At 36.6% G+C, this 20,182-nt stretch overlaps 1 protein-coding gene across 23 annotated transcripts in view; it reads left to right on the forward strand.

Moving 5' to 3' along the window:
* Positions 1-20,182, forward strand: part of LOC106880892 (uncharacterized) — a 225,556-nt gene that overhangs the window by 91,787 nt on the left and 113,587 nt on the right. For 2 of the 23 annotated variants that reach the window (XM_089359369.1, XM_089359381.1), the window contains exon 1: positions 7,562-7,914. The exons of 19 other annotated variants lie outside the window; for them this stretch is intronic. Coding sequence is in view for 2 of the 4 variants with exons in the window: in XM_089359379.1 (XP_089215505.1) it covers positions 12,879-12,914 (36 nt within the window). In the remaining 2 variants the exon portion in view is untranslated. Of the gene's footprint in view, positions 1-7,561; positions 7,915-12,848; positions 12,915-20,182 lie in introns of those variants that run through there. 2 more of the 23 variants (XM_089359379.1, XM_089359368.1) reach the window with 1 other exon arrangement.

Consider the following 20,182-nt stretch of genomic DNA (forward strand, 5'->3'; position numbering starts at 1 on the left):
AACTTGTTTTGCCTTTGTGAGTTACAAGTATTGCTATCTGTTGGAGTTTCAGCACTTTAGCTGCTATTTCTGAACTTCGGTATGTGGTGAAGCAACTGTTGCTGATCCCTTAATTATGTATATATATATATATATGTATATATAAATAGATAGATGTATGTACATACATACATATGTGTGTGTGTGTGTGTTAAGGATAATATTAAGAAAATATCTTAATACCTTAATTTTTCAAGCCAACCACATGGAGGAATCCATGTGATCAGCTTGAAAAATTGTTAAGCTATTTATATATATAATGTGTGTTTGTGTGGACATTTGTCTTGACATCACATGATGGTTATAAGCAAGCAATGTTGTTTATTTCCAGTCTTTACTGGAAAACTTGGCTGACCATGTGAGAACATGAGGGTTGGTAACAGAGCAGCTGCAAGAAATCTACTCTGACCAGTTCCATCATCTGACCCATGCAAGTATGGAAAAAGAGATGTTAAATGATGTTGGTGATGATGATGAAGATGACAATGATTGCAGTGTCAGCTGTGGAATTTGAACACGATGATGATGACGATGATCACAATGATGGTGATGATGATTGCAGTGCTAGCTGTGGAATTTGAACATGGTGGTGATGATGATGATGATGATGATTGTAGTGCCAGCTGTGGAATTTGAACAGGATTGTGATGATGATGATGATGATGATAGTAGTAGTAGTGGTGATTGCAGTGCCAGCTGTGTCTATTTGAACACGTGAGCTTTTTGGATCTGAAGTCGAAAACATTAACAAGTCGGCCATCGCACCTTTTTTATTCGTTTCCATTATTCAGCCATCATATCTCTATGAAAGACAACGATCGAAAATAGTTTTATTGGTTATAATGACCAGCTCACCTAATTAATCAAGACACTTTGCTGAATTCTATCCACAAGTCAATACATTGATTGCTACTTTGATTAATTGACTCGGTGCGAGGTAGAGGCATCAAGTCCTAGATAATAATTGGTTGTAAAGTCAGCTATGCTCCAGTTTCTCACTGGCTCTGACTAGATTCCCTGGATGTTTTTGTTCTTTGGTTTTTCCACTCTTAATATCAAAGCTAGTTTATTTAACTATCCTAACTTCCAAGATGTTTGTTTCAAACATTAAATTTCAAAGCTTTTCCCCACCCAGACACCCCTTTCACCAAGACATTTTAAAGAGTGGCAGCACTGCTGCTGCTGCTGCTAGTCTGTCTTCTTCATTGATGGTTTTGTATTATTGATGGAAATAAACAAGTCTATTGTGTGTTTTCTATAATACAATATTGATTCCAAAGTTAAGCCAATCCAGTTGTTTTGGCAATATTTTAGCTGGTGATAGCCAAGTAAGTAAAACACTCGGTTCAATGCTTTAGTTACATGATGTGAACTTCTCAGTTAAATATTCTTTTCTACTCTAGGCACAAGGCCCAAAATTTTTGGGCCAGTCAATTTGATTGACCCCAGTACACAACTGGTACTTAATTTATTGACCCTGAAAGGATGAAAGGCAAAGTCGCCTTTGGTGGAGTTTAAACTCACAAATGAAATGCAGTAAGGCATTTTGCCCAGTGTGGTAACAGTTCTGCATGCTCACCATCTTAGGGAAATATTGATTCAAAATTTTGGCCCAAGGCCAGCATTTTCTAGAGAGGCGGTAAGTCAATTACATCGACCCCAGTGCTCAACTGATACTTATTTTATCAACCCCAGAAAGATGAAAGACAAAGTTGACTTTGGCGGAATTTGAGCTCAGAACATAAAGACAGATGAAATACAGCTAAGCATTTTGCCTGGCACTATAACATTTCTACCAGCTTGTTCACCTTTAGGAAACATTAATATTCTTTTCTACTCTAGGCACATGGCCTGGAATTTTTGGGGGAGGGGGCGTATTTTCTTTCCATGTCTGAATAGCCACAAACATATTAAATTTGACTATGTAACTATATTTCATTCAACTTGCTTTATGCACATCTAATTAAACTAGTTATAGTTTCAGTATAGATTGATAAATCAGGCTTCAAGAAGACGTACATTCCTGTGAAACTGATTTGATTTATTCTGAGCTCCCTACCCTAACAAAATATCCTTTAGTTAAAGAAATCGTTATTCTGAGGAACTGACACAGATGGTAATAAAACTGGAATTATTGTTTACCACTCAAGTTTAGACTTCTACATTCCTGGTTTCAAATTAGGGTAAGATAACTTTACTTTTCATACCAATGGTGTTTATAAAGATAAAATGATTATTCGTGGTATAATCAGATCACTGCAGATTACAAGTGAGCCATTAAATGTTCTTTGTAGGCCTCAGACATTTTCAAAAATGTTTGCAAGTCATTCTGTAGTTGATGGCTTTCAGATAATTTTTAGTGACATGATTTGTTCAATTTTTGCTTACATAAGCACTGTCAGTGACGGAAGTGATAGTGGGTAGGTATGTGGGTATATTTCTACATATATATATATATATATATATAAGACATAATGTAGTTTTTGTAGCTATCATATTTTGGACAAACAATGTGCTATGAGTCATTGGCCAAGACCATCCTGACAGGAAGTGTGAAGGGGAAGAGAGTAAGAGGCCATAAAAAATGTTTGTATAACAACAACTTCAAAGACTGGACTGGAAGCAAGAGCCTGGTTGATTGTATGCATGCAGCACAACACAGAGGAAGGGCTGATATTGTTTATATTTGGCCATGGAGAAAAATGTAAACAAAATCAAAAATGGCTGATTACAAAGAGAAGCTAATGACCCCTGGAATGGATGATGAAATTTTTGATAAGCTGAAGAATCCAAAGAGCCCTTGGGTATTGTTCTTTCGTTAACTATGTCACCAACGGTTTGTAGGAAAGGCATGGAAGTCTTATCTTTCTCTGCTTCTGAAGACAATGTGGTGAATCACCTCGGATGATAAATATGTGACATGAGAAAAACATCATGCTGGTTGACTACTGATTGATTTTATCTCCTCTGTTTTTTTTTTTGTTTTCTCTTATTCGTTTCATCTGGATTATGTGATATTGCTTTTATATTTCTGTTGCTTGTTGTTTTGAGATTTTGAACATCTCTCAAAACGCTAAGTTACATGGATTTAAACAGACTAACACCAGTTCTCAATTGGTGGAAAACAGATACTAAACAATGATGATGGTGATGATATACATATGTTTCAGTATTTAGCAACACATGATGTCACTCTATAGATGCAGCCAACTACTGGTTACATCTGTTCTGTAATGTCATGCGTTGTCAAATACTGAAACATATGTAACAATCAGAACAAGAGCACTCAGAGAGCACAAACCTCTGCCAAGGCAACACCAACCTCCTCTCAACAATTAGACGGAGATGATTTTTGAAATGAGAATATCTGAAATAAACTTGGCTGCTCTTACAAACGAGGATACTAAAAATGAGCCTGACTGCTCTCAAAAATTAAGTAAAAAAAACAAAAATAATCCAGAATCCTTGTCCAGTACCAGATCGATCCCAAAATCTAATGAGTTTGTGCCAGTTACGATGCCAAACATGCCTGAAAATTTCATCCAAATGCATCCAGTGGTTCTTGAGATATGTTGTCCATGGTCAAACAAACAAACAAACACAACTGAAAACAATACCTCTGCCTTAGTGAAGGTAATAAAGGAGAACCAAGTTATTATACCCATGTTCTTTTCTCTCGTTATTATTGTTGTGTTCATTGTATTAAACCATAGCTCACATTTGGATACAGAAAGCCACATGTATGTAAGTAGCTGGGATAGCATGTGCAAATGGTTCATTAATGTCCATGCATTTGTTTCATGTAACTTGCACATTTTCATATTCATATAGAAATGATGTTTTACATGTTTCATTTTTGTTGAAATCCTAAAGATGGATCAACAGATGCAAGACAAATGGATTAATGCACACACACATCCACCCACGACTTGTATTTGTATGTATGTATGGATGTGTATATATATATATATATATATATATATATATATATATACACATCCATACATACATATATATATATATATATATATATATATATATATATATATATATATACACATCCATACATACATACAAATACAAGTCGTGGGTGGATGTGTGTGTGCATTAATCCATTTGTCTTGCATCTGTTGATCCATCTTTAGGATTTCAACAAAAATGAAACATGTAAAACATCATTTCTATATGAATATGAAAATGTGCAAGTTACATGAAACAAATGCATGGACATTAATGAACCATTATATATATATATATATATATCTACATACATACATATATGTATTTTCTATTGTTAGCTGGACAAATATAACATCATTTCGTGCTTTTATATGGAGTTTGGGTGAGGCTTGGAATGGATTTTCCTTATTTACATGTATCTCCATTACTCATGTAATGAACAATTTAGTTAACAAACAGGATTCTGGAATAGATTGTATTTATATATAAAGGTCCCACTGTGTGTATATATGGGTGTGTGTGTGTATGTATATATATATATATATATATATGTATATATATATGTATATATATACACACACATATATATAGAGAGAGATAATGGGTTTTTGTCTGCTAAGTTTCATCCACAAATCAACGTGGGGCCATAATAGAAGACACTTTGCCCAATGTGTCAGATAGTGGGGATCAGCCTGGGACCTCATAATTGTGAAACAGGTTCCTTAATGTCTCAGCCACGGCAGGCAGCACTTATGATGTTGAGGCAAGATAATTCTGTAAATTTTAAGAGAGAAAAAGAAAAGATGAAATCGTAGAAAGTGCATGGTGACCAGAATGGGTCAGTTGATCCGTGCATTCACTGAAGAGGTAGTGGTGGTGCTGGTGGTGGTGGTGGTGGTGGTGGTGGGGAGAGTCATATCGACAAGTGAGGAAAATTTGTAAGTGTAGTGGAGGTGGTGGTGGCATGCAGGATGTAGCAGAGATGGGCCAATGTAGTGTTGTGTGTTGGGATAATAGCAGAGTAAAAAGCTGAAAGGAATTTAAATAATTACGCTTCCTCTAAGCACACATTTCCTTTTCGTTCCCATCCCCATCATATATCCCTTTCAAATCGTGGACAGAAAATAGAAAATGAGGGACGAGGGGACAGAATAGCAGGGAGAGAAAGCAAGTAGAGAATGTAGGAGGAAGGGTCCTAAATTATTAATTAGGTAGATTGAATAATAATATATCTGATAAAAAAAACCTTAGGGAGTAGGAGTGAATTTAACACTGTGTATGCGAAGGGGGTTAGTTTTAATGTACAAGTCATGGTAACCAGCAATGAGAATGGATGTTAAATATGGTGAAGGTGGTGGGGATGTGGATAATGATGGTGGTGGTGGGGGGGGGGGATAAAAAGTAAATGAGAAAAACATTAAGTTTCCATGTTATATTATAAGGTGTAAAGACATCTTTGCATAGGCTTGGAAACAGTGGGTGAGGGTGGCGCTGCAAGTGCACCCCCTAACATTTTTTTTGGTGGAGGGCAATGAAAATGCTTTGAATGTCCTCCTGTAAAATTTCATTGCCAAAGACGAACGATTGTAGAAACATTTTCGGACTGTTATTAGATTAATCTGAGCAAGGCACCCATGTTTCCAAATTATTATTATTATTATTATTATTATTATTATATCTATGTTTTGCTTTGACATTAAGATTGGGAAAAGCAACCTTGTGTATGTATGTATTATGTAGATAGATAGATAGGTAGGTAGGTAGGTAGGCAGGCAGTAATTGTCAGTCCTGATAAACTTGGATTTTCAGAAAAAGAAATGAACTGACTTGCACATTACAAATACATGTACACGCACGCACGCACGCGTGTGCGTACGCACGTACATACATGATGGGTTTCTTTAAGTTTCCATACTAAATCCACTCAAGACTTTGGTTGGCCTGGGCTATTAGTAGGAGACACTTGCCCAAGGTGCTGTGCAGTGAGAGTGAACCCGAGACCACATGTTTGGAAACTGCACTTACGTGTATGTGCGTGTGTGTGTGGATTGAGGAAAACCAGCACATTCTTGTGGCAGCAGCCCATGTAGCGGTGGGGCACCAGGAAGTCGTTTTGCCAGTGCCAGATCTACTCTACTGCAAAATAATGCAGCTGAACAAGGAAGGACTTTCCAGGAATTCATGGAAATTTTCGTGTTTTCTTGTTGTCCTATTTATAACTCTTTTACTTGTTGCAGTCATTTTGACTGTGGCCATGCTGGAGCACCGCCTTTTAGTCGAGCAAATCGACCCCAGGACTTATTCTTTGTAAGCCTAGTACTTATTCTATCGGTCTCTTTTTGCCGAACCGCTAAGTTACGGGGACGTAAACACACCACCATCGGTTGTCATGCGATGTTTGGGGGGGGGGGACAAACATAGACACACAAACACACACATACATATATATATATATACATATATACGACGGGCTTTTTTCAGTTTCCGTCTACCAAATCCACTCACACGGCTTTGGTCGGCCTGTGGCTATAATAGTAGAAGACACTTGCCCAAAGTGCCACGCAGTGGGACTGAACCCAGAACTATGTGGTTGGTAAGCAAGCTACTTACCACGAAAATATTTTATTTATAATTGCTTATTGCTATTTAGAATTGAATAAAATTTTAAAAAGCAGTTTGTATTTGATATAGCTGTGAGGTTATAGCGTTAAAGAATACTGAATTTTTAATCTATTTCACATTACAAGCTTTTAATGCTTTAGAATGTCTTGTCAGTGAGACAATGGAAGGTCGAGGTAATGGTGGGGGACACTATTGTTGGTTTGTGCTCAGGGCATCAGTTGGACTTAATCCGGCCGCGAATGTGTTGTGTCTTTGTGTAACATATGTGTTGTGTGAGTGTGTGTGTCTATATATAGAGGGGGGGACACACACACACACGTGTGTGTGTATACATATGTAAGAAGGATTTATAAAAAACATACATACATACGTGTGTTTAAGCGTCTGTATGTATGTATGCATGTATGTATGTGTGTGTCTAATAACTTGGATTGGTTGATAAAATCGACTATGAATCGAATGTATGTTCGTGTGAACAAGAATCATGAATGTTTATTTGTATTGACATAAAAGTGTATATATATATATATATATACAAATATATATATACATATAATGTTTACATTAATTGTCGTTTACTTGTTGATAATAGCGTATAAATAGGTCTTAAGATGTTTAGCTTCTTCTTGTATATTTATAACAGATAAAACAAAAATAAGGTCCCATTTTATACATATATTTAGCATAGAAGTTGACCTCTTCGTATACAATAGAAATAAAAGAAGAAAACGTTAGGTTTTTATGTACGGGATGCGTATGTATGTTTAACTACACTCAGACACAAGCGCGCACACACACAGACGGTCACGTACACACGCGCGCGCTCACACACACACATACACACTCATATCCATATGCACGCACTCATTTATTTTATTTATTTACACATTCTTTCTTAGGGGAGTGACTATAAGGAAGTGTGCTGTGACATTGTTAAATCACTCTCCCAATTCCATTTCAACGAATGCAGCCTGCTAGAATATTTGTGTCTCCATTCACAGATTGTCACCAGATACTTTCCAATATTTAAAAAAAAAAAAAAAAAGACTTTCTCTATCCACATCCACGAACAGTTCGTATCCACAAGAAGGGGAACTTTAACACCATTTCGCTTTAATTTTCACGAGTCTACGTACAAAAAGAAAAAAAAAAAAAAACGAAATTAACAGCTACAACAATCCCGTCGTCCCCGATCTTATTGTGCCTTTGATTTTAAAATTCCTGGGTTTTAATCACACGAGGTCAACTTCGCCGGGTTCTGTTCACAAACAGAGAAAATCCAAATCTGCTAAGGTAGACTATCTTTGTCTTTATTTTCATAATCATCTCGTATTGATTTTATTCCAATCCCATTTATTACTTTTTACAAATTGATTTAAAACAGTTTTCTAATTGTCCATAATAACGCATTCTAATATAAGTTCTATGTTTCACCATTCGTATTTCCAATTTTGTATATGATGTTTAATATAAAACAAATCTTACTGGAACCAAACAGAAAAAAACCCCCTAAGTGACTGCATGTTGCATTATTTACTTCATCTATTCATTCTGTCTGAGATTTTAGGACGTACATCGTCGCCTGTGCAGGCGATGATCAGTTAATGTACTTACGACCCAAGATCCCGTGTGTGTGTGATGCTGTTGTATGAATGTTATACAGGTGTTAGTTACATATTATCAGTCGGCATTCATAGACATTATCAGTGTGTGTGTGCGTGTACCTTAGCGCCAATAACACGAATGTTGTGTCTGTCATATATTCTAAATGTTGTCTAGAAAAACATGCCTGCTACACGTACTTTCACATATAAATTACTATTTTTGCACCTTCATCTCTGACACTTTGTATACATGCATCACTGCTCACGAGCGTCAACAGAAATGTAAATAATTGTTCGATACACTGCCTGTTATACACATTATCGTTTGGTAATTGCGTTTGGGTGTGCGCGCATACCAATATATTATTTTAATGGATCGGCCTGTAGGAAGAGGTTGTGCCTATGGCCTTCGCAAACCCTCCGAGATCAGTAAGAGCGACATAGTTAACATTCCTTTTCAACAGTTGCTATTCGACGACGACTGCTGGGAAAACATGTACGAAGAGAGAATTTTAGAGGGCCGACTTTCTGGAAGGAATAACTGACCGCAGTGGTTCGTATTGGGCCTAGGGTGGGCAGATGATAGGTGACGGATTGAGAAGAGATAGATAGGTAAGTCGAGAGTATTTAGGGGAATGTGACACGAAACCAATGGATCCGGTTTCGAAAAGCAGAAACCGCTGTATCAGTGGTAGAAAAAGGCAACGGGAAAGATGAGACGGCATATTTATGGCCTGGAGTGTATACGAGAGAGAGAGAGCTTGAGAAGTGTCCGTCTTGTCAAACTAATTATTCTACAGGCACTAGGCCTGAAATTTGGGTGGCGGGGTTAGTCAATTACATCGACCCCAGTGCTCGAAAAGATGAAAGGCAAAGTCGATCTCGTTTTAAAAGGATGAAAGAGAGCAAAATCAAAATAACTGTTTTTATTGCCATATTTCTTTTCTCAGAAAAACAAGATACTAGCTTAAGTTTTTACAATCAAGCCTTTTAATTTGAAACAAAATTCATATAAAAATATTTTCTGCATCTGACAATATGTAGTGATTAAGATGGGTTGGGAGGGAGTAAGATGTGTAATTTTGTCTAACAAAACTAGGCTTTAGACTAATAAAAATAGGGAAGGGAATGTTACAGAAGAATGTTAGAGACCTGAAACATAAGCAAAGGAAACAGGCCTCCCCTTGTGTGTATAATACGAGCTTGTAAGTCAATACAAGTGAAACACTCAGACACACACTTCATGTTCGTTTTTAGATACTCACATACACAGACTAACCCTAACGTGCTGCAATTCACACGATACACAATGTTGACGCTGTTTCCAAGTCATTCCTATGATACATATTTTCGCTTGTATACATACTGATAATTCTTTCTGCTACAGGCACAAGGCTCGAAATTTTGCGCCTGCCTGTTGTTACTTTATTTTATCGACTCCGAAAGGATGAAAGGTTAAGTCAACCTCGGCGGAAATTGAACTCAGTACGTGAAGCTGGAAAAAAATGCTACTAAGCATTTTGTCCAATTCGCTAACGGTTCTTCCAGCTCGCCACCTTGTATATACATAGTGGTAATAATGCAGGATCACCACCTTTGCAAAATAGACAGGCGTGGTGTCATAGGCTTGGGAATAGGGGGTGCAAATGCACCGTCTAACATTTTCAGGGGCAATGAAAACGCTTTGAACATCCTCCTGAACAACTTCATCGGCAAAACGAACGAGCGCAGAAACATTTCTGGGCTCTTTTGAAACATTACTTATCCATTATTGGCTGCTGGCAGAACCGTTAGCACGCCGGGCAAAAGGCTTAGCGGCATTTCGTCCGTCTTTATGTTCTGAGTTCAAATTCCGCTGAGGTCGACTTTTGCCTCATTCTTCCGGGGTTGATAAAATCAGAACCAGTCGATTACTGGGATCGATGTAATCGATTTCCCCTCCCCGAAATTGCTGGCCTTGTGCCAAAATTTGAAACCATTATTATTATTATTATTATTATTATTATTATTATTATTATTATTATTATTATACCTGTTTGTTTTGATACTAAAATTGAAAAAACTCGACCTTGTAAAAATGTTTGGTTCACCCTCCCCACCACTAAGTAAATTTCGTTCCCGCACTATGTGTGGCGTTGATCAAGAAATTTCTCCCCCCCCCCCCCCCCCCGAAGCCTCTTTACTCGTAGATACACCATTTCAAAGACAGACCTATGTGCTGATATACATTTATATGTAAGCTACTTGTTCAATTCAATAATTTCATGTTCTCTCTCTCTCTTTCTCTCTCTCTCTCTCTCTCTCTCTCTCTCTCTCTCTCTCTCTCTCTCAGTATTTAAATTCACTGCTTCTTTTACCGATAACATAGGTTCAGTTCTTATTGCAATAGCCCAAATATCGAATTCTGATTCTTGTTGGTGGCTGTTTCAATGTGAAGACATCCTACACGCAAATATACGACAGGCTTCTCGTCTACCAAATTCCACTCATAAGGTCAACACAAAGCTTTATTAGAAAATACTTGCTTAAGGAGATGCAACGTGGTCGATTTGATCTCGGAACCACGTGATTGGTTTCTATTGAATTTCGAAATACCTTTCTGGCCCAAACAACGGGACATATATCTATAATACACAAACATACGCGCGGAGTTTCGTCAATACTGGTTCTTCAAACTATCACTATTCAAAACTGGCTATTTTGAAAAGCCAATATTTGTGAAACTTCGATGTCGTTGACAACTTTTTAATGTAAGTGTGTGTGTGTAAGAGGCCGGCCCTTTAGTTTGCTGGGGTCTCGGGCTAACCGAATTTCAGCGCCCTTCAAATATTTTTATCTTAAATTTCAGTGACAGAGAAGGGAAAACTAAACGAAGAAAGTTTTTGTTATAATGCGCGCGCGCGCACATTGGAGAGAGAGAAAGAGCGAGCGAGACAGAGAGAGAGAGAGAGAGAAAGAGCGAGCGAGACAGAGACAGAGAGAGAGAGAGAGAGAGAGAGAGAGCATATCTTGCTATGATCTGACAGGCAGTTGTGTGGGTGAAAGAAAGTCGGAAGGGTGTCGTTGATCTCTCTGCAGATGTAACGAATCACAAACAAAATTCATAATTTTTTTGTCTCATTTTATTATTTTTCACATTTTCCCCCAAACACTACGTGGACGCCCCAAGCGACAGCTCAAGTTTCAGTACTCTGAGCCGGCCCTCTGTGTGTGTGAGATCAACCCCAGTTCCATAACACAAAAGAGATTTTACACCCTTGTACCAGGTCCTATGGATTCTGGTGACAGATTAATTTACTGTATGCTTTTGTAAAAAGGAAAACAAAAAAAGAAGAAAACCCCCCACGGGGATGCAGTCGGACTGAAATCGTTTTTGCTCATTTCATCGGTTTAAATTTCGTCGGAAACAACTTTGTCTCTCAGTTTTTCCTCTGACATTGATGGAATAGGAAACTTGTTTAAGTAACTTATGCTAGTGAGCCTGAAATGCAGTATCCTACAGATTTAAAAAAATATAATTACTTGAGAAAATTCATACTAAAGCTTGAGCGCCTGAAACAAAACGTATTGTTCGTAATTTTATTAGCATACAAGTATAATTAATGAAACAAGTAAGGAGTAGTTGAGATGACTTTATTAAATTCTACCATTATAGGCGCAGACGTGGGTGTGTGGTTAGAAAATTTGCTTCCCAAACCACATGGTTTCGGTTTCAATTCCATCGCGTGATACCTTAGACAAATATCTTCTGCTATAGCCCTGGGCCGACCAAAACCGTGTCAATGGATTTGTCAGAAGGAAATTGAAAGGAGCCCGTTGTGTGTGTGTGTCTTTTTCGGCGTGATTGTTGTAAATGAATGTTATGCATTTTCATAGAAATGTACCTCACTAAACTTCGTTTGGTACGTGGAAAAGTGAACGTTAAAACAATGATGATATGAAGTGCACCCGTAATCTTTTTATTTATTCATTTTCATCTCCAAAGCATCGTGATATCAAAATGATTGGAACTACTAACTGTACGTTTTGTTCTCTAGAATTCATTCATTATTGTTATTTTCGATGTGAGCTCTTATATATTTCGTACATTTTCTCCAACTGAACAAACTATAAAAGTATAAAATCATTACGCTTCGCTATTGTTTCCCGACAATGATTCTCGCCGATGTATTTGGTAATCTTGTCTCAGTATCTTTTCGTGTTCCCGTATTTTTCTTTTTGAAAAAGCAATCAGCATAACATTGATTGTGTGGGTGGATGTCTCAGATGTTTTCGTCTATCTTGTTTGTGTCAGCATCTGTATGAAAAATAACAAGCAACACAGGATAGGATGCGCAAACAACTCCAGATAAAAGCAGACTGGTATTTATCAGCTTTAGCTATATTAAATCAGTATAGATTGGCAACAACCATCGTACTAGCAAACCTTTACATATCATTTCGAAGTTTGATCACAGAGTCAGCCACCGACTTAATTTTACTATTATTATTATTATTATTATTATTATCATTATTATCCCAGATCTGTTTTTAAACTAGAATAAATCGCGCGCGCGCGCTTAATTGCGTTAATCTTTTAATGAGAATTATGTGACAGTTAATACCTTGAAGCTTATTGTTAGTGTTTATAAGTGCTAGAATCTCAACAAATGAATGTATTCTCGCTCACTCAACAGATTTCTCACGTTGGTAGGTGTTTTTTCTAATTACTATTCCTTGTTGTTAACCACGAGTACTTTGCCCTATTCAAAATTCTTCCCTGTCACAGTTCAGGGCCTCTTTGTCTTGGAGATGTTTTATAATGTATGTTTTCAAGTTCAGCGAAATAGGTATTAACCTGAAGTTTCATTGATGACAATATCGTTTAGAAATAGCTAGTCCCCCCTCTCTGTCTCTGACTCTCACCTAATATTTGAACATTTTTCCGCTTTAACTAATACCTGCACGATTGTTTTATAGTTGTAATCGACTTAATCCCTTCTGTCCTTGTTTAGTCCCCTGTGAGCAATAAAGAAATGTGTGTATTCGTTTCAGCCCAAAGGTTGTGGGCTTGCTGCGGCACCGCCAAAAAAAGAAAAAAAAGTGCTGTGTGATCCAGGAATCGAAACATCCACCGTAAGATCGCAAGACGAATGCCTCTAGCAACAAGGCCAGACGTCTTAAAATACGTATTTTGTAAGATAAAAAGTCTTCAGTTATTTGTTTTCTCACCAGCTAAGCACGCGTAGCACACGTTTTAGGCGTATCTCATCTTTGTGGAGCCATCATCGTCTTCGTATATCTCTAGAACAGAACCAAGTGGGAATTTGATTTTCAAACTTAGTAACTGAGAAGACTACTCAAACAATGTTGCATTTTAATCAAAGCTAAATTTAAAAGTTTCAACTAAAAATAGTTTTAAGTTTTTTTGTTGCGTTCTTTTTTCGTTGAAATTTATTAGTTGAGATTGTGTCTGTGATTGGAATAAAAGCCTCAAGCTATTCGTTCGATGGTTTAATAATTATGATGGCTTTCCTGATTAATTACAAACCCAAACTTTTGAAGAGAAAAGATGCAGTTGATTGAATTAAAATTATTGATATTAATAAGTCAACGAGCTGGTAGAGTCTTTAGTACGCCGGGCAAAATGCAACATTTTCTCCGTCTTTACGTTTTGAGCTAAAATACCGTCGAGATCGACATTGCATTTCATCTTTGCGAGGCCGATGACGTAAATGCCTGTTGATCACTGGGATCGTTGTAATCGATTAACCCTCTGTCTGCCAGAATTTCAGCCCTTATTGCCTGTAATAGAAAGAAAGGCAACGAGCTGGCAGAATTGTTAGCACACCGGACAAAATTCCTACGTTCTGTGTTCAAATACCGCCATAAAGTACCAGTCAAGTACTAGGGTCGATGATATCAAACTACCCCCCCCCCTGTATTTACTGGCTTTGTGCCAAATTTACAAAGGATTATCGTGAGCGGGCAGAATGCTTAGCGGTGTTTCTTCCTGTTTTTTTACATCTGAACGCAAATCCTGCCGCGGTCAGCTTCGCCTTTCATCCTTTCAGGGTCGATAAAATAAAGTACCTGTTTAGAGCACTAGGGTCGACGTATTCGATTTCCCACCTCCCCTAAAAATTACTGGTTTTCTGTCAACATCTGAAAGCATTATTAGTATTGATAAGGCGGCAAACTAGCATAATCGTTGGCACATCTGACGGCATTTCTCCTATCTGCGTGTTCTGAGTTCAAATTCCGCCGTAATCGACTTTGCCTTCTATCCTTTTGGGGTCGATAAAAAAAATATCAGTTCAACATTCGGAACGATGTTATCGACTTACACCCCACCACCACAGAATTTCAGGCCTTGTCCTTATAGTAGAAGGACTTATTATTATTATTATAATTGATACTTAGTCTACCGATCCCGAGGGTATAAAAGGCACTGCCGACTTCAGTTGGGTTTGAACTTAGAACAACAGCGAAGCTGTTGGATCATTAAAAACATCCAGTTCGTCATCATTTTACAACAAACAAACGTAAGTTATAGGAAATTAACTTTCGGATTATAATGTTAGGTGGTTGACATATTTTTCTTTGTACTTTCTTTTCTTTTGCTCAGAATGTCTCTGATGTGTATATTAACTTGTATCAATGCATGTTAAATTCGTATGTCTTATTTGTGTTTTATATTGTTTCTTTGTAGCTTCTGGTTGCTTTTCACTGATTCTTTTGTTGTAATTATGTTGGATGCTTTCATATGTCTGTCTAGGTAGGACGGGGTGTGTGACAGACGTTCCTCTTCTTTGTTTTGTTTTTTGTCGTTTCCTTTTTATAGTCTAGCTTAGTTATTTATTACTTTTACATGCCGTCTACATCTCTTGCATTCTTCCTTTTACATTCCATAATCAGCTAAAATTCACTCTCCAACAGCAAGCCAGTGTGTGTCTGTCTGTCTGTGTGTACGTATATGAATGACAGTGACATATTTGTGTTCGCTTTTATACATGTCTTATATATGAAACATGAAATTAAGACGTACATACATTGAAATACTTGTGAGTGTACGAGCATTGCTATAATATAGTGTTTGTAATTGCTTGCTAATTTGTCTGTTTAATGGGACATTAGCAAATAGCCTTCAAAAGTAAGGCAAATATCAAACTTGTGGACGTCCACTTTCAATAACCGCTATATATATATATATATATATATATATATATATATATATATATATATATATATCAAATAATAAGCAACACGGATTTCAAAAGTGATTGCAGTACGCACGTTTCATGCTACTTCAATTTATTTAAGTAATGTGAGCATTACCTTAAATGCAATATGAAGAGCAATCTTCAGCTGCACGAAAAAATGTAGAAAAAAAGACATATTACAAATGTGGCAACATATTAAAACCAAGTGGGAGAGAGCAGAGGAAGAATATATAAGTCCATCTTGACATAGCAGGGTCTATATATATATATATATATATATATATATATATATATATATATATATATATATATGTGTGTGTGTGTATAATTGGTTGGTGCATAATTATTGCGGTTTTTGTTTTTCATCAAATTTTATTAAACAAAAATAATATTTAACAAAAACATCTTTAAATGACGGTCTGACCGTCTGCCAAGCAAATGAGAAGCAGTAAATGAAGTAGATGGTGAATCTGCTCCGGAATAATCATTTAAAGATGTTTTTGTCACATGTTGTTATTGTTTTTGTTGAATAAATTTTGTTGAAAAAAAGCCGCAATAATTATGCATCAACCTATATATATATATTAGCAAACATCTTTTTAAAGTGTAATTTTCATTTTAAAATCCATGGTGTCATCTTTGAACGAAACACATTGTCTGATAGCCACATGCATAGCCACAGGATATTTCATTAAGCGTTAGAATATAAAATTTTAAATCCCGTATACGCAATGAGGCAGTTTTAATCCTTTTCCTGTTCAAGGCATTTTTCAAAAGTGTCTTAAACGTCCGTGTCTGTCTTCAGATTATTAGTTCGCCCGGTTGTCATATTTTCTAAGTGATATAAAGCTTTCCAAAGTCCCAGTTACTTTTATGGCTGAAAAAAAAATTGGAATGTGTATTATAAAGCATAGACGCGAAGGAAATATGACAGACAAAGGGTTAAATTAAACAGCCGTCAGTGTATCTCATATATAATGTATACCCAACGTTGATAGGTAAGTTACTGCGGTATTTGTCCTGGGATAACATATATGGACTTGGAAGGAGGCAAAATTTTTTTTACATCATCCCAGCAGCAAGATGCATCTCTGCTTTTTCAATGACTTGTACTTGCAGCTGCCAACATGGCTTGGATCAATATTTATCTCCACAAGGGAAACAGTGAATAAAACATTCACTGATGTTGCAAATAGCCGTCTGGCTGAATAAAAATCCAGTATATGCAATTGAGGATGTATCAAAATAGCCAATATACGTATCATACGTAATGTATATACGTCGTTAATAGGCCAGTTACTGTAGTATTCATCCTGATATAACATCTCTTGTAGACGTGCTGTTTTAAAAGCACACTGACTAAATGCTATTAAATATTTGTTTACTATATTTTGTCCTTTTTTAAAAAAAAATAAACAAACACTGATCTAATTGAAGGTGGTGCCTCTTTCACATGGCCTTGACCTATGATGGCTAAAACAAACAAACTAATTAGGTACATTTTCAGAGACGGTATTCTTTCTGCACAATGAACAGACCATGAGCAATTGTCGAAATTGTTGATTTTAAGAATGTTCTTTAGTTCCGGGAATGCTGAAAACAGAATTAGTGAGCACAGCTTTAAAACAGACAACTGGTTGTGAGATAGCAGAATATTATCTGACCGAAGACAACACTCCTATGTGACCACAGCTGTACATCATCTTTACCATTATTGTCATCATCGTCATTTTTATCATTGCCGTTGTCGTCATCATCATCGTTTTCACATCCGATTTTTCATAGCCAGTATGAGTTGGTCAAGACATCTCGAAGCAAGATTCTACGGTCGGATGCCTTTCCTGATGCCAACTCTTGTTTTATTCAAATTGGGTAATTTATTGCATGTCCCCCCATACACTGAATTTCTACTGCAGCTGAACATTTTGATTAAAAAAGAGGCATAAAGAATGCCATCACTAAAGCAATCTCATTACATACACACACACACACACACACACACACACACACGCATACATACATATATATATATATATATATATATATATATATATATATATATATATATACATATATGCCGGTGTTAAAACAGGGGAAGCTGATGAAGGAAAATGTTCTCTATGTGGCGTGTGTGTTTTCTGTACTCTGGTTATTATTATTTTCTTGTCTACGTTTTGTTTGCAATGTCCTGTACCCAGATATGCACCTATATATACAGGTAGACGCAGGTATGCACATACCTGTACGTATATATGCATATACTCATTTATTATTTGTTTATATATATATATATATATATATACAGTAATACCTCACTTTACAAGACTCCAGGTTAATGAGTTTAATTCCTGTTTAATTGCTTTATGAGGTTGTGGGTTCAGTCCTACTACAAGGCATCTTAGGCAGCCATCTTACTTGCTGAACTTGGTCAGCTGTACAACTCCTGTATATCAACTGACAGAGATTTCAGTGAACCTGTCTGCCATTAACTTCTTTTCTTCAAAACTGGAATACAGGACGTTGTAATCCTTTTGTTATATATGAAACTTCACAAATTCTCCACTTTACAGCACCTGTCCTCATTTTACAGAAATGAGCTAATTTAAGAGGATAAAGATTGTTTTGCTTCAGGTCTAGCTTAAACTGAAAGATGGATAACTTAATGCAGTCTTTCAGCTCTTTTGTTAATAAGTTCACAAATGTATTTTTGAACAAAAAATTTTATTTGATTAGATTTCTATTTTATTTATCCAAAGTTTTCCTTAAAGGAGTAAGACATCTTCTACAATAACGTGTGCGTGTGAACGCATATAATTTATCATGATTATTGTCATTGAAATACCTTTTATTGCTGGCTTAGATTAATTAGACAGGTCAACATAGTTGTCCATTTGCTCTAGATTCTTTTCAAAGCCACATTTGTGGGTGTAGCATATATTAGTCTTGTGTTTTCTCCAGTAAATCTTAATCTGGCTTTCCATTTCACTGATAAGAAGTTTTTGTTTTACAATAGAGAAGAGATGAGAATTTTTGATATATATAAATATATATGTATCATCATCATTATCATCATCATCGTTTAACGTCCGCTTTCCATGCTAGCATGGGTTGGACGATTTGACTGAGGACTGGCAAACCAGATGGCTGCACCAGGCTCCAATCTGATCTGGCAGAGTTTCTACAGCTTGATGCCCTTCCTAACGCCAACCACTTCAAGAGTGTAGTGGGTGCTTTTACGTGCCACCGGCACGAAGGCCAGTCAGGTGGTACTGGCAACGGCCACGCTCAAAATGGTGTATTTTACGTGCCACCTGCAAAAGTGCCAGTAAGGCGACGCTGGTAACATATATGTATATATATGTGTGTCTTTGTTCTGTGTTTGTTTCCCACCACTTCTCAACAACTGCTGTTGGTGTATTTATGTCCCTGTAACTTAGCTGTTTGGCAAAAAGAAACTGATGGAATAAGTACCAGGCTTTAAAAAAAAAATCAAATACTGGGGTCAATTCATTTGCGTACGTTTGTGTGTGTAGATTTTAAGTGTTTGTCCTACCACTACTTGACAACTGGTGTTTGTTTACGTGCCTATGACCTAACAATCTGCCACGAGGGATGAATAAAATAAGTACCAGACTTACAAACTAAGTACTTAGGTTGATCTTTTTTTTTCTTTTTTGCAACTGAAATTTTTCAAGGAGTGCCCCAGAATGGTCACAGTCCACTGGCTGAAGCAAGTGTTGCTCACCTGTCTCTGTCATACGATTACTAAATTAACCCTTGCTTCTCTGTGTTACCCCAATTTTTTTTACATCTGTTTCTTGATTAACCTGAATAACTTCCACACCAAAATGTCTCATTAAGTTGTCAGTGTTAATAATATGAACCTAATTTTGGCCAATATATTATATAACCTCTTGATCTCGTATTACACAAATCAATATTTTCAATCATTAATTAATGCTTCAGGAATCTGGTTGCAAGATGTTAAAGCAAATATATTAAATGCATCAGTGTTTATAGATTACAAAACTAACACCAGACTATATTCTGTGTCATTGTTACCTTGTCTCTCTCTTCATTCATCTATCTATCTATATCTGTCTGTCTCTCTCTCTCTCTCTCTCTCTCTCTCTCTCTCTCTCTCTCTCTCTCTCTATCTATCTATCTATCTATCTCTCTCTCTATCTATCTATCTATCTATCTATCTATCTGTCAATTACTTCAACCCCAGTGCATAACTGGTACTTAATTTATCAACCCCAAAAGGACGAAAGGCAAAGTCGACTTTACCAGAATTTGAACTCCGAATGTAAAGACTAGCAAAATGCAGCTAACCATTTTGCCCACCATGCTAACAATTCCATCAGCTTGCTGCCTTAATGTCAATAAATATTGAAACGGTTTTAGATTGTCGCACCCACCCATATGCTAATGAGAATGCATATTTACATATTTATGAGTGTGTGTGTGTGTGTTTATTGTTGCATCTTTCTTTCTTTCACATTCTACATAATACAAGAATTCAGTTCCAACAGATGTTTATGTGAGGTTGGCCACTTTTAAAGAAATATTCCAACATCTTTTATTTTGTTCTTTTATCATTGTCTAAAAAACATATAAAGGGTGGGGGGAGACACAAAGCTAATATGACAACACAAGGAAATAGAATATTTGATCTGAAAGATGCAGTTGTTTATAAATGAAAATGCAAAACATTAAGGCATGTTTAGTAAAAAGAAGAAGAATCAGCCATTC

Source organism: Octopus bimaculoides, chromosome 11 (assembly GCF_046866305.1).
Source record: "Octopus bimaculoides isolate indiv1 chromosome 11, ASM4686630v1, whole genome shotgun sequence".
NCBI lineage: Eukaryota > Metazoa > Mollusca > Cephalopoda > Octopoda > Octopodidae > Octopus > Octopus bimaculoides.